The sequence below is a fragment of the Choloepus didactylus genome, chromosome 13 (genome assembly GCF_015220235.1).
Source record: "Choloepus didactylus isolate mChoDid1 chromosome 13, mChoDid1.pri, whole genome shotgun sequence".
NCBI lineage: Eukaryota > Metazoa > Chordata > Mammalia > Pilosa > Megalonychidae > Choloepus > Choloepus didactylus.
Genome location: NC_051319.1, coordinates 70,908,712 through 70,924,675, shown reverse-complemented (window position 1 = coordinate 70,924,675; position 15,964 = coordinate 70,908,712). Strand labels below are relative to the sequence as shown.

The 15,964-nt window shown below is 32.2% G+C and overlaps 1 protein-coding gene across 1 annotated transcript in view; it reads right to left on the bottom strand.

Annotated features, from left to right (window-relative positions):
* The window catches only part of ADAMTS19 (ADAM metallopeptidase with thrombospondin type 1 motif 19), a 274,154-nt gene that overhangs the window by 93,998 nt on the left and 164,192 nt on the right, over positions 1-15,964 (bottom strand). The window contains exons 11-12 of the mRNA XM_037802030.1: positions 5,573-5,674; positions 78-208 (exon numbers count right to left, since the gene is read on the bottom strand). Coding sequence (XP_037657958.1) covers positions 78-208; positions 5,573-5,674 — 233 coding nt within the window. The remainder of the gene's footprint in view (positions 1-77; positions 209-5,572; positions 5,675-15,964) is intronic.

The following is a 15,964-nucleotide window of genomic DNA, read 5'->3' as shown; positions in this document are numbered from 1 at the left end:
TGGTTTATTAGTAAAACCTCTCCATTTCAAAACTGAAGAAAAGATGCCCTCCCCCAAACCAGGAACTTTTTTTTTACCCAGGACATCTGCGTTCCCGACTGCTGATCCCAGAATTGCAGGTTCGGCTACAAGGACTCCACATGCTCCATTCTCCAGCCAGATGTTCAGGTGAAGAGGTTCTGCTGGTACATTCTCCAGCCTTACACCACTATTCCAAAAGTTATGTCTTAGGTGAACAAATCAGGGCACAACTGAAATCATTCACTGGCCTATAAAATCACTGGAAATGCAACTGTCAGTCTAATAAAGCCCAAAACATGTTGAACCAAAAAGGACCAAACATAAGTTGGCAATTAATGTATACCATAATATATATCACAATACATATCATAATTATATCATAATAATATAATTCATTTCTCACATTTCTCATATCAAAGCATATAGTCTTGTCATGAAAGCAGAGCACAGATATTTGTTACTATAGCCCTAGAATTTAGGAATTGAAGATGTAAGTGATAGGGAATTTGGGATACCATGTGCATAAAAGAAAAACTAACATATTTTAAGAAACAGAGAGCAATTTAAAAGGAACAAACAAAAAACACAGTGCATCAAATGTAGTCATATATAGAATGGAAAATATGAAATCTGGGTTTAAGAAGACATGAGGTAAATTTAACAATTTCGATTTGGAATGTCATTGATACAGGGTACTTTCTCCCCTGGTAAATAAATTACAAAATTTTAAAAAGATTCAATTTTAGAACTTGCTTTTATGTGTTTGTTTGTTTTTTTCCTCTTTTTTCTGAAGGTGTTCCCATCAAGTTCAAGCATTCACATTATGATGAGTGTTCTCCTGAAAGCCAAGTTTGTTTGAAAGACTTGGACAACTAGAGTCTGAAATTCTGTTATTTCATTCCAATTATTCTGTAAGTATTTGCTATATATTAACCAGGAAATATAACCAGGAAAGAACAGAAAGGAGTGTGCTCATTCTCTTTCTTTTGTTTGTTTTTTCACTGGCTTTAAACAGAGGCAGTAAAAGAGGGTGGCTATGTGGTCACTGAGAAATGGTTGCCAGGACTTGATAGATTATTGGAATTTCCTCTTATTTGGAAAAGCAGGTAGATGATGGTTACAATAAACATGACAAAAGGTAAAACTTGATTGAATAAAATCATGTTGAGAATAATAAGTAAAGACTAGGTATACTTAGATTTGTGATTGCATGATGCTGAGGTTGAGCACTTGATTCTTCTGGCTCCTAACAATCTTCTGCAATCAACTGCATGTGATTTATAAGGAAATTTTGAAAAACTGCAGAAATTCTTTGATACTCAGCTTTCCTATTTCCAAAATACGAATAATAATCACCTAATAGACTCTTTGCAGGGTTAAATGAAGCACTATGGAAATGCACAGCACATCTTAAGCATTTAGTGATAGTTAACTATAATAAAAATAATAAAAATAATAAATCATTATGTGTATCGTTATATTAATGTTGTTATTTATACTAGTTTTCAGATATCTAACCAAAATTCTATTCATTCTGATTTTTATTGATCTCTCCATCTTTCTTTAGGAATATATGTTTAAAATGTTTTTAGAAGGGAAAATTTAAAAGAGTATGCTACATAGCTTAGTTTGAGTTCATTGTTTTTATATGCAATAAAATAAATAATCCCTGAAGACTTTCTCTAATACTCTCGAAATTTAAATTCAACCTCTTTTTGATTCATGAAGTTTTAAATCTAGGCTTGGAAAGACAGTCTGTACAGCTTAGAGTGTAACAATATGCTAAGATTAATTATCATTAGAGAGACCGGGATTTTCTATGAAGACACATTCTGTAAATTGAAAAAAGGGGAAAAGAGAAAACGAAGGTAAAAAATATTTTAAAGTTATTTATATTTACTGGTTTTAAAGGCTTAAAAATGTTACTGATTCATGAAAAATATCCAATGTACAAACTGTCAAACTCTAATCAGTCAAATTCTTTTGGCCTGCTTGAAGGGTGCTTATTTTATCCAGAGTGCATATTATCACTTCTCGCCCATTTAGTCGCAAGCTGGCACTGAAAGGCAGACTAGAGTTAACAGCAGATTAAAAGTATTCTGGGAAGGACTGGGGTCCAGACCTGTAAGTCATTTAAATTAGGTCATATTTGGCAGAGGAAGAGAAATGAAACAAATATGCAAGCCAATTTGCATATGCAAATCTAGTGACATTTAATGCAAAGCACAGTGTAATATTTAAAGTTTTTGACCTTGCAGATAACCAGTTCTTTGATGAAACTATGGGAAACCTGTTTTTGTGTCTTCTAGAAGGTGCTGTGCTTCAACATTGAGGAAAATGTCAAATATTTTGTTTAAATTAGTATACAATTTATTCTATTGAGAATGTATATAAAACTATCCTAATGCATTTCATAAATTTTCTAATAGTACTTTTTGTTTTGCACATCATTTGCATTTTTTAGCCTCAAAAAAGATAATGAGCATGGTTCACAAAATTCAAAATTTGTCATATCTACTCATTAGTCTGATTTATGAAAATGCTAAAGCAATATATAATATAGGCTATTACTGGGACAGAGAAAACATTGTATTCCTATTCTTCAAAATTTTTATGTGGCTCTGTCTAGGAAGTTCATGAAAACACATGACTGGAAGAAGTCAATAAAGATGTCAATGAATAATCAGAGAAGCCTGGTTACTCTATATAATCAAAATTTTTTGTACATTCATTTTTGAAAGAGAAAAGAAAGAAGGAAGGCAAGTTCTGTATATATGTACATTTGTGGTTATTAGGATATTACAGTCCTTGTTATTTTCAATAATGAATAATGATAAATTCAAGAATCTCAATTTAAGAAAAATGACTAAGATATATTATGTAAAATCCAAGAAAACAATCCAAAATTTTACTAAATTTAAATTTAACTCCCTTTTCCACACCCCCAATTCCTTGCAAATATTATAAGTAAAAAAGTATGTTTGTTGGTTTTTACTGAATCATTTATCAGCTCTTTAATTTTAATTAAATGTAAATATAAACACAGATGATAGTATTATAAAGAGAAAAGGAGGAAGAAAAGAAACATACCGCCTTTAGTTTGGTAAATGACGTTTATAAACAGTATATAAATCACTACCTTTAAAACCATTTTGAATCAAAAAATTCTGTAGACAACTTACCAGACTTAATTCTATACTGTTAGATGAACAAGATTTATACAGCTAGAGTAACATCACAAAAGTATCATAAATTACAACATCTCCAGCTTTGTTTTCTGGTTGGCAATTTACCAAACTAAGTAGTGTTTGGTGCAAGGCTGCAAGCATTCAAATATTTTATCACAGTCACACTCAACAACAAAGTGCTGGAAGCTGTTTTCACGATGATTCCTACAACAGCTGGAACAGACAGATATTTGAAGAGGCCCACATGGCCTGAGGAACTGAGAAGTTCATTAGTTATTTCAATATACAAAGCATTACAGAACCACTAAAATGATATCATTAACAAAATTACATGGAAGTAAAACATTTTACTTTGATAAGTAATTACAGTTCTGACTGCTGAAAGAGTAAGTTTATTTTAGAGAGCTCAAGTCTGCAAATCATTCTCATGAATATGAGAAGAAAAAATATTATCAGAAATATTTTTAGGATGCCAAATTATAAACTGAAGAGATTTTTTTTATTGCTAGAGAAGAACTAAGTAAGATGAATGGGTTGTGTGATTTTGAGGAATTATGGCTGTTTGGTTATCTCTGTTTATCACTACTTTTGTGTTTAAGGGATTAGGAAAATTATTGCTGGCACAGAGTTTTATGATTCAAGCAATAAATTACTCAGAATAATACCATGAGGCTTGCCTGATAGACACACTTTGTTGTACTTTTGTATACAATATAAAAAAAATAATTTAAAAAACAGGCCCAAAATTTTGATGCTCCATCCAACTCATAGAAAAATATCTGTCACTGTCTATAAACTGTAATGTCTCACATAAGTTCCCCTTCAAGAAATCATTTTCTTAGCAATAGTCTCTAGAGATAAAATGTTTCTAGTCTTTAAAAACATTTGTTTTAAGATTTAAACAATTTGTATTTCTTATTAAAGAAATAATAGAAAAAATAAATGATTACATGCTTATTTAAAACAATCCAGAAATGTTCTGAGAAAAGTTAAATTCACCCTAACCTCCCATTGTTCTACTCCCATCCATGAATCCCTCTTCTCTCCAAAAGGTAGCCACTAATTATAATTTGGAGTTTATATTTCAAAACACTCTCCATGAGTTTACAAACATCCTGTGTGTGTGTATATTCACATCTTATAGAAATTGTTTTTTTCTTAAATGTCAAAGGATTTCATGTAGTGTACTAATAGCCATGTCTCACAGATTTTGTATGTTAGTTATATACATATATATATATATTTCATTTGCATTAATAGCTATATGGCAATCAAACCTCTATTGATAAATTTTTTTTTCTAAATTCTCCCCACTGCAAATTTCATCCTTATACAAGCTTCTTACATAAGCATCCTGTGTGTGTATGTGTGTGTGTGTGCGTGTATGTGTGTATCTTTGTGTATTTCCTTAGGACAAATTATTATACGTAGAATTACCAGATTTTAGGCCATACTGCAAATCGATGTTTTCTTAACAGCAATCCACATAACTTAAAATTTTTACTAATTCACACCAAGTAATCTGTTAGGTTCTTTATGTTGCTGTTTCTTTTCAAATGTAAGGAAAAATTCATGTTCCTTAGTGATAAGGTTTCTGATCTTACGTTGAATAAGTAAAGTGATGACCATTCATTCCACTTTCACTTCATAGAACAAAAATTGGAAAACTCTGTAAACTACTGAACTGTTTTTTTTTGATTAAATTAACAATTTAATTTAGACCTCATAGTACATATGAGATCTACCAGTGTTCATATTGTTCAGAGGTATACTAAATTAATTTTTCCACGATAATTGTTTTGTTCTGAATATGTATACCAATAAATTCCTATAGACTTATGAAACGCATTAGATTAGACAATTTAGGAAACCAAATATTTACTAATATCCATATTGTCAATTCATCTATTCTATTTATTATGCTTAAATTAACAAGAAAAAATTATTGATTCTCCATGGGCCTCCTGACCAATATTTTATATGTGGAAGGACACATAAACGCTGAGCAATTTTACTAGTTATGCTATAATTTAAATTCTGTTTAATATAAATGGCAAAAATTATATGAACTCACTTTTTGTCAAAGGCATATATATATATATCTGACTCTTAACATTATCATCATCAACAACAATAAAATCAATCACGTTAATATTTACAAAACAATCATGGATTTGTAAACATAGAAAAAGATAATATAAAAAATACGTGAAATGCTGAAATTTTTGTATATATTGAAAATATTCCATCAGTGTGAAGACAGGTATATGTGTGACTGGCAGAAGAAGATTTCCCAAAGTAAATGCAAGTTCTCAAGTTCCATTTAATATTCTTATTATGTTCAGGAAACACTAATGACTTACCTTACCAGAGTCACAATCGGTTCCATCCATTGGTGGATCTAGTTTGGTTCTGCATTCTTTTTCACCTTCTACCTTGCACCACAGCCCAGTGCAGATAACATGCTGAAAAGAAGGGCACAGTAACCAATAAGGTGAAAGTATTGCAATTTTTAGGTTAAGCCAATAATTTTTGAGAAAGCTATTTTGATAGAACTGGAATTATTTGAAGAAAAATATGCCTTAGGTAGTTCTAATATGAACTTATAATTGAAATAGTATATCACCTATTTATAGTGATGTGAAGAATGGATATATACACAAACAGGAAATCTGTTTAATAAAAGTAAATTCTTTTATAATTAGTTTAAATAAAACACATGTAGCTAAGCTATGTAAGATTTAACTACCACAGAAAAATTTAAGCTAAAATTATTTATTCACACCATTCTATGAACCAGGCTGGAAGAATAAGTGACCATGTTTGTGGTATGAATTCAGTTACCTGCTGCCCTAAAACAGCATCCTCACTTATGCTCTGCTTGACACTTAAATTCCACGGTTTATACTCTATTATTTTATCATATACCCTTGGCCCTTGACATAATGCAGAGGCTCTGGAGTGGCTATATTTCTGCAAATCGTTATGTCATTTTTACTTATTTTAAATGAATTTCAGATCTTTAGATAGGGAAAAGTTGAAATGAATAAAAAAAAATTACTTGGATAAGCAGCAGAGGCATAGCAACAATGGAAGAAGAGAATACCGAGGAAAGGCAAGAGGGAAAAGTATCAAGCAAACTAAGCTACATTTGTACCTGTAGCAAGCGCAGGGCCATAGATATGAAGGGGAATAACTGACACCTTCTTAAAAAAAGAGTATCTATTTCTGTAAGATGGTTGAAGTTTTTTACACTAGCATATCATTTAAAAATTGCTTGGAGATGTGGAATTATGAGGGAAATTAAAAGGTGATTTAATCTACACTGAAGATGATTGTATGACAGCTTATCCAGACACGTGGAGAAGAGGCGGGAAGGCATCTAGATGTGGGAAGAGAATGGGTTATTAAAGAGAGAAGAAGCGGCAAAGTGAGTCAAGAGTGGGTGAGAAGACGAGCATAATAGGATGAGGCACATATATATATATGATAGAAGAGAATAGTGAACAAGATTGACAAGATAGAAGAACTGGATTTTTAGTGGCAGAAGTACCAGGGACTGCATATTTGTATAGAAGAGAAAGACATTTAACAATTTAATCAGGAGATTGATAAAATAAAAAAAGCTATTTGGGGAAGTTTACTCTGGTGTTAGTGTTAAAAACAGAGTAAAAATCACAGCAAAATTATAGTTAATTTATGACCCAAATCTATTAATATGTTGAGAAGTGTATATTAAAACAAACCTTTTAAATAGATCTGTTATAACTCTAGTATTAAATTTAGAACCCCCAAATTATCTTATTTTCTAAACTTTTCATTGCAGTAACATATATACAACTCAAAATTTCCCATTTTAACCCCTTTCAAGTGTACAATTCAGTAATACTAATTACATTCACAATATTCTGTTACTGTCATTATCATCCATTACAGACAGGCCAATTGTTTATCATGTGTTTTCTTGGAGATGTTTATATTTGAATTAACAAATCTCTAACTTGAGAATTTTAGTTTCTAAAAGTTTCTCTTTTTTTCCCCTAAGACCTTTCTGTCATGAATGTTTTATAACCATGGGGTCAAATGTTGACTTTTCACCAAAGAAGAAATGTGCTTTACTTACATTAAATAAAGCTTAGTTATGTTGTAACAAGAATTACTTTAGTCAAGTTTATTCATTAACCAGTGCATAAGGAAATAAAAAGTAAATTGTATATACTATAATTTCAGAATAACACTAGCTCCTTGAACTTGGTTGGCAGTCTAAATTCTGACCTCCACCGATATATCTGCCTTCTAAAAGGCAGGTACTCTAACTGATTCCCAATTTCAATCACTGAAAGCATAAAAGGAAACTTGGCAACTTTTCAAGATAAGCATAGCCACACAGAATAAATCTCTCATAGAAGAGACCTCTTTTCCCCTTTATGTTCTGCAGGACTAGGATTCTTATAGTAAGTAAATTACAGCCTTATTCTTAAAAATAACTCACTGATTCAGGAGTTCAAACCAAACTGTCAAAAGAAAGGCAAGAATATTTTGAAGAAATGATATGAATTCTTTTCACCCTAAGAAGTGGAATGTCTCAGATATGTGATATTTACTGCTATGTTTATTATGATGATGGGGTGCACGTGTGTGGGGTGGGAAAGAGCAATTCTGTTTGTTGCAATAAAACACTATACATATTCTACTGGCTAGAGTCAAATATTTTTCTTTCAGCTCAATTGCTGAAACCACTTAATATGTCCATTAAGTAAAAATCTTTCAAATTTAAAACACTCTTCATAGAATCTACAACAAAAATGCATTCCTAAGCATTTTGAAACAAACAAAAATACAATATTCCTTTTTATTTTCTTTAATAAGAAGAGAACATTAAAAGTATATACTATGAATTCTGATGTTTATCTCAAGTAAGACTTGTAAAATATTTACATGGATTTCTTTATAGCAAATAGTTCCATTAAGATACCAATAAACTTAACAACTTATATGATCTGGAAAATATTAGAAAATTAACATTTATTAAAATGGATCCAAGAATAAGTAGTAAAGCTGAACAGTTCTTCTATAATGATACACTAGCTAAATTGACTGTTAAAAATTTTCCCACAAAAAATACACCTGTTCCAAAAACTAAGACTCTTTCAAGAAACCTGTGCTCTCAACTTACATAAACTATCTAGAGAACAGAAAAAGAAGCAACATTGCTAAATTCTATGATATTTTATGATATTGAAACTTTAAAAGACTTTGACCTACCTTATTCACTAACTTAGATTTTAAAATTCTCAACAAAAATTAACAGACTGAATTTTTTAAAAATGTAATACATAAGACCAAGTTGGATATACCCTTAAAACACAAGGTTGGTTTAATAACAGAGAATCAACTATCGAATTCAACTATATCAGTAATTAAAAATCTATGATTTTTCTACCTATGGATATAAAACGTGACATAATTTAATAGCCATTCATTAAAAATTTTTAAAAATCTTAACAAAATAGTGGTAGGAGAAAACTTCTTTATAATTAAAGGGCATCTATAGGAAACATCACAAGAAACAGTGAAATGTTGAAAGCTTTCCTGTAAGATTAGGAACATGGAAAGAAATGGCATGTTAGCCCCAATTTAAGGAAGGAAATACATGATGTGGGAAAAGGAAAACAATAATAAACTGTCAATCTAGACTCCTGAACTTACCAAAAATTTTTTTTTCAAGACCAAAATTTAAATAAAGACTCTTTAGAGGAAACAAAAACAAAACTAAGGATTTGCCACAGGCACACACAAATGGAACTTCTAAATGATGTACTTCAAGAGAGGAAGTAAGATCTCAAAAGAATGCCCTGAAAATCCATGGTGACACTGATAAAGCTGTGGGTAAATCTAAATAAGCTGCATAAAACAACACTAACTGGATTTTAGCTATTAATTATAAACCTTCTTTCTAGTAGGGAGAAATGCTAGATGTGTTGCTCGATAAATCACAGAAACTTTATCCCTTACCAAAGTTTTGGTCACTGCCAGCTAAACAAATTTGATATCTTCTCTTTTACCTCTCCTACTCCACATACTTCAGCATTGCTACTGGCAGAAGTTAAGTGATAGGCATTGAAAGGAAGATGTGAAATCTATGCATCATCAACAAATGAAGCAGTGAACTGCAAAGGACTTTTCAATAAATGACATTAGGAAGTATTAAAGAAACTCAGTAAGTAACAAGAATTAAGAGAAAGAACAGTCAACAACTACTTAATGGAAGCTCCAAAGAAGAGAAAAGAATAAAAACGGGAGGGACTATTTGTATTATTGAAAAAAAAAAAAAAAAAACTGACCATAATTCCCTAGTATGAAAGAGAGATAGAAGATTAAAAGTTTCCACTTCTGGAATGGTGAAGTATGTTCCCTGAAGACCATTACTTCTGTAGAAAACAACTATCAACTGTGCACAGAATATAAAAAGACAACTATCTGAAGGCTCCAGAGACTGAACAAAGGCAGGCATATTTTGTAAGGGAAGTGAAGGAACCAGCACAAGGTGAGTTTACCATCTTTGCATGCTTGGACAGAGAGTGGCCTGAGGTCATGGAATGTCACTGAGTGGCTGAAGCAACAGTGAGAAAAAGAGATATTTATCTAGATGGAGGAAGACAGATCCTGGATGGTAAGAGCTGCCAAAAACTGAGGGTAGAACACTGGGGGGGAAGACCCACAAGAGACTAAGTCTCTAGCTGGCACTTGATCCATACATACACTGGGCACCCTGCATATAGCCCAGATAAGGGGAAAAAACTAATCTAAGATAAGAACTGCTGCCCACATAGCTGCAACAAAGCTAAAAAAGTTATTTGCCTGTGAAAACAAAAAGCAAAAATAATCTTTGGAGGAACATAACAGAATCCAGAGTCTCTACAACAGGGGGTCAGCAAATGTTTTCTGTAAAGGTCTAAACAGTACATATTTTAGGCTTGTGGGCCATGTTGTCACAACAATTCAAATCTGTCATTGTAGCTTGAAAGCAACCATAAAGAATGTGTGAACAAATGGATGTGGTTGTGTTCCAGTAAAAGTGTATTTACAAAAACAGGAGAGACCCAAGGCCATAATTTGGTTACCCTTGTTCTACAACAGATCCACAATGTATAGAATATAATCTAAAATCATTGACATATAAACAGCCTAGGAAAATGTGGTACATTCTCAAGAAAAAAGAAAATGAACAGTAAGTCCTGAGATAGAATAAATATTGCAATTATCATAAAAGGTTTAAAACAGGTGTGTTATAAATATGTTCAGTGAGGTAAAAAGGAAATTGATTTGTAATGAATGTAAAGATAGGAAATCTCAAGAAAGAAACTAAAAGGTACAAAATGGAAACTTTAACTTTAGAAGTGAAAAATACAATATGTGAAATGAAAAACTTACAGGATGAACTTAATAGTAGAATGGAAATGATAGAAGATTCAGGAAACTTAAAAACAGATCAAGAGAACTGATCCTATCTGAAGGAGAGAGAGAAAAGGACTGAAAATATGAATGAGGTGCAAATACTCATGGGAGAATATAAAAAGATTTTATGCATGTGTAATTGGAGTCTCAAAAGGAGAGGAATGATGGCTATATACTTCTTCCAAAATTTGGTAAGACAAATTTACAGAATCAAGAAGTTCAACAAACTGCAAATAGGATAAATATGCACAAAAGCATACCGAGGCACATCATATTTGTCAAACTGCTGAAAATCAATGAAAATCTTGACAACAGAGAAAAATAACTTATTATTTACTGGGAAATGACAATTCAAAGACTGTGAATTACTCATAATAAATTATGGAGTGCAGAAGACAGTGGAACGTCTCTAATATGTTGAAATAAGGCAACAGAAATTCTATATCTAGTGAGAATATCCTTCAGAAATCAAAATGAAATAGGTGTTTCAGATAAAAGAAAACTAAGAGAACTTGTCACCAGCAAACTCAATATACTAAAGAAAAATGAAGACTGAGGAAAACTCATTTCTTCAAGAAGGAATTGAGAGTAATGGAAAGGTAAATATTTGGGAAAATATAAAAGACTACTTTTAAATTATTAATATTTACAGTACATAAAAAATGTTTAAAGCAAAAACTGCACCACTGTGTTGTGTGGTTTAGAATTTACATCGATATAATGTGGTGCCAATAGCACAAAAGATAGGTTTGGGAAATGTAAACAGACTATGTGATTACATGTATCTCTAGTTTAAGCAAGTTAGTATAATACTAACTCCAAGTTGACTTCAAAAAATTAAGGATTGATATTTAAATTAATAGAGCTGGGGTCAAAAAACCATGGCCTGAGGGCTGGGTTACTCTTTTCCTAATAAAGTTTTATGCGTGCACAGCATGCTCATTCATTTACAGATTGTCTATGCCTGCCCTTGAGCTAAAAAAGCAGTCTTGCAATTATAAGAAAAGATCAAAAGCAAGACTCAAAAATATGTTTTCTCCAAGAGCCTGATTTTTAATATAAAGAGAGATAGGTTTAAAATACATGAAAGGAAAATGTACACCATGAAAAAAGTAAGCAAACAAAAGCCTTATGGCCATATTAATATCACTTAAAATACACATCAATATAAAGAATGCCACCTGAGATAAAGAGGAACTCTCTGTAATAAAAAAAGAATTGATTCATCAAGAAGATATAACAGTAATAAATAGATAAGTGCCTAATAACAGAGCCTTATAATGTATGCAGAAGTTGTTAATAGTTGAATAGTTAAAGGGACATGTAAACAATTCCAACATCTTTGTAGGATATCTGAATACCCCCAACTCAACAATTAATTGAACAAGTAGAAAAAAAAAAAATCAGTAAACTCTAATGATCTGAACAATGCTCTCAAGCACCTTCTTATAAAATTTACAGAACACTAACCCTAACAACTGCAAATATACATTCTGTAAAATACACGATACAGTCACAAAGACAGACTATAAAGGAGCCACAATAAATTTAAAAGGATTAAAGTCTTTCATAGTATATTCATGGACAACAGTGGAATAAAGTTAGAGATAAATAAATACTATATTTAGGAAAAGGTCAGTATTTGGAAATTAATCAGTATACTTCTAAATAATATAAAAGACAAAGAAGAAATTACAAGGGAAATCAGAGAAATTTTTAAATGAATGATAATGGTAAATGCAACATATCAAAATGTGTGAAATGCAGCAAAGTAGTGCTCGGGGAAACTTTTAGCTTTAAATGATTTTATTATCAATGAAGAGAGGCCTAAAATCAATCACCTGGGGTTCCACTAGAAAAAGAAGTGCAAAGTAAACCCAAGGAAATCAGAAGGAATGAAAAGATAAAGATAAAAGGAGAAATCAATGACGTAGAAAACAAACAAAAGGTAAAGAAAGTTAACAAGCCCAAATGCTAGTTTTTGAAGAGACTAACAAAATTCATAAACCCCTCACTAGACTCACGAAGAAGACTCAAATCACCAGTGTACCAGTTTGAATGCATTATGTCCCTCAAAACTCCATTATCTTTGATGCAATCTTGTGTGGGCAGACATATTAGTGTTGATTAGATTGGAATCCTTTGAGTGTTTCCAAGGAGATGTGATTCAATCAACTTCTGACAAGATCTTTGATTGGATAATTTCCAGAGAAGTGTTACTCCCACCCATTCAGAGTGGGTCTGAATTAAATCACTGGAGCCATATAAATGAGCTGACAAACAGAAGGAGCTCAGAGCAACTGAGAGTGACATTATGAAGAGGAGCTGCAGCTAAGAGAGGAAAAAATGCCCCAAGAACAACATTTTGGAGAATGCCATTTTGAAATGCAACCTGGGAGCAAGCAGATGCCAGCCATGTGCCTTCCGAGTTAACAGAGGTTTTCTGGACACCAACGGCCATCCTTCAGTGAAGGTACCCCATTGCTGATGCTTTACCTTGGACGCTTTATGGCCTTAAGACTGTAACTGTGTAACCAAATAAACCCCATTTGTAAAAGCCAATCCATTTCTGTTTTTTTGCATAATGGCAGCATTAGCAAACTGGAACAACCAGTATCAGGATAAAAGAGGGATTATTAGTGCAGATCTTGCAAGAAAAAGAATAATATATGCACACAACTTTATGATGGTAAATTTGATAATTTAGGGAAAATGGGTGTATATTGAGAAAAGTAATTATAAAATTTATACAATATATGACAGAAAATCTGAATAGCTTTGTCTTCTTTGTTATCAAAAATTTCTTGCCAGGGGCTGGGAGTCGGAGAAAGGAGTGATAACAAAGGGAAAGCATGAGAGAGTTGTATTTTAATACTATGTATGTTTTGAAATTCATAGAACTGTACACATAAACACAATTTTATTTTATAATATTTAAAATAGAATTTAAAAACAAGAAAAAAAAAGATAACCCTTCCTATTATGTAAACTCCAGGCCTAGACATAATCACTAGTGAATTATATCAAGCATTTAAGTAGGAGATAACACCAATTTTATGCCAATTTTTTTACAAAACAGAGTGGAAGGAAACCCTTCCAAATTAGTTGTAAAAGGCCAGAAAAACTATAATTCCAAAACTGGACAAAGAATTAAAAAAAAAAAAAAAAAAAAAAAAAGGAAAGAAAAGAGAGAAAAATTGAAGACAAACTAATTTCCCCCATGAATGTAGAACAAAATCCTTAATATTGAATCCAAAATTGTGAGCAAATAGGGTTTATTCCAGGAATGCATGGTTGGTTTAATGTTAAAAATCAAACAATGTAATTTACCACATTAACTTAACAGATTTAAAGAAAATCATAAAATTATCTCAGTAGATGAAGAAAAATATTTGGCAAAATTCAACACAAATTCATGATAAAAGCTCTCAACAAACTATAAATCATTAATGCAGCTGCTGTACATGCCCAAATGACTACTAGCTATCAAGGATTATTTCACATTAATCCTGTGTACTTCCAAATTGTCTTTGCCTCTGGAATTTCACAATACCAAATCACAGAGACCTAGTCTTCAGAATTCCTCATAAGGCACCTCATTTCAGTGGCAGCAGCTCAGTCCTACATATTTTGATACACCAAGTAGATAAAACAGGAATGTAAAACTAGAACTTCCCATGCTATTTTTTAAGTGACCCACATGATTCAATTATACTATAAAGTGTTCTATATAATGTAACAATTATGCAATTCATGATGTGCCTAATCCAAAAGCAAAGGTAGAAATTTAAGTTTTCCGGAGCTTCTCAATTTTTATAACCTTTCCTTTTCACTCCTAAGAGGTCTCTTGTGGGCCACTGTTTACTGTTTGTAGGCAAGCATTCTTCCGAACCTCTGCATTCTCAATCAGGCTATGTAATTCCAGGCAGCTATCAAAATAACTTGATGAGGTTAGAGCTGGCTCAGACACAAGATGCCAGAGGGCCCCAAGGCACCAATTGCTTAGGTCTCAGGAACAAGGCCATTCAATAAGCTAACTATGTGTACATTAATGCAGAATGTCAGCTGTTATTGCTGGGGTCAAGATGTTTTACAAGCATATCCACAGCTGTGCTCTTGCACATACAAGTTGTTTATACTAAAGGTAAATTTATAGTATTAAAATAATCAGCGTGTATGCAGTATCAGAGTCTTTAGTGATTATGTGTATATAGCTATTTAAAAGTCTATAAGAGCAATATCTACTTCAGATGCTATGGACAAAAAGCCACTGTCAGATTCAAGGTTATATTGTTTCTAAAATTCTTCCAGAAATACACATGTTGAAAAGTTGCTGTGAAGCTTCGCTACATGGAGCTTGATATTTATATATCACTTATTAGAAATGAGACGGTGGTAAGGATGTCTGATTAACTCATTTATAAGCTGTGAAACATAAGCTGTCAGACCTTATTGTTTGGCTGGTATATAGGCATTGCATTATTAATCTAGAAGTCATTTTCATATAATCTTGACATATTATATGTCTGAGAAACAAGTGTTTTTATCAGTGAAGACTCAGAATCCTCATTCCATCATTCAACTAATTCATTTATTCATTCAACAAACATTTATTGAGGATTTTCTTAGGTGCTGGAGATATCAGTGATAAAAAGGCTGACAAAGTTTCTAATGTCATGGAACTTACCTTTTTGGGGATTTGTTTTGTATAAAGCCTAGATGACAGACTGGCATACCCATGGTGACTCCACATGGATCAACCTGAAGGTGTATATGTGTGGCTTAACACACAAAGCTACTCAAATCTTCTATATTTTTAACTATTTGGCCTTAGATTTTAAGTTATGCCTCTCTAATTATTACATATTCAGGCATTTCCAGATAGCTTCATGTAATTGCGTGCCATCAGTTTGGGGAAAAAAAATCAGTCACCTATTCTCAAATTTCATTTTACTCTACTTGTCTTTAGTCTTTGGCCAGCCAATCACTCCCTCGTCCTTGAAAAAAACGCCTTCACTTAGAAATTTCATATGTTGTCAAGATTTGGATAAGATGCAGATTTTTCAAGACCTACCTTCCAAAATGTTCAATAAGGTTATGGAGGGTTAAACCACTGAGAATTGATCCTGCCTGCTTTGTGGTTCAAAGTTTCATCTTATCCTATGGTCTTTAGTCCTACATAGTTTGTGTGTACATGTTATAAATGTGATGGCACTTCACTTGACTGGATAATATAGTTCTTTAATTCCTTTCCTTAGAAATACTTTTTCCATGACTGCATATTGACATGGGGTCTC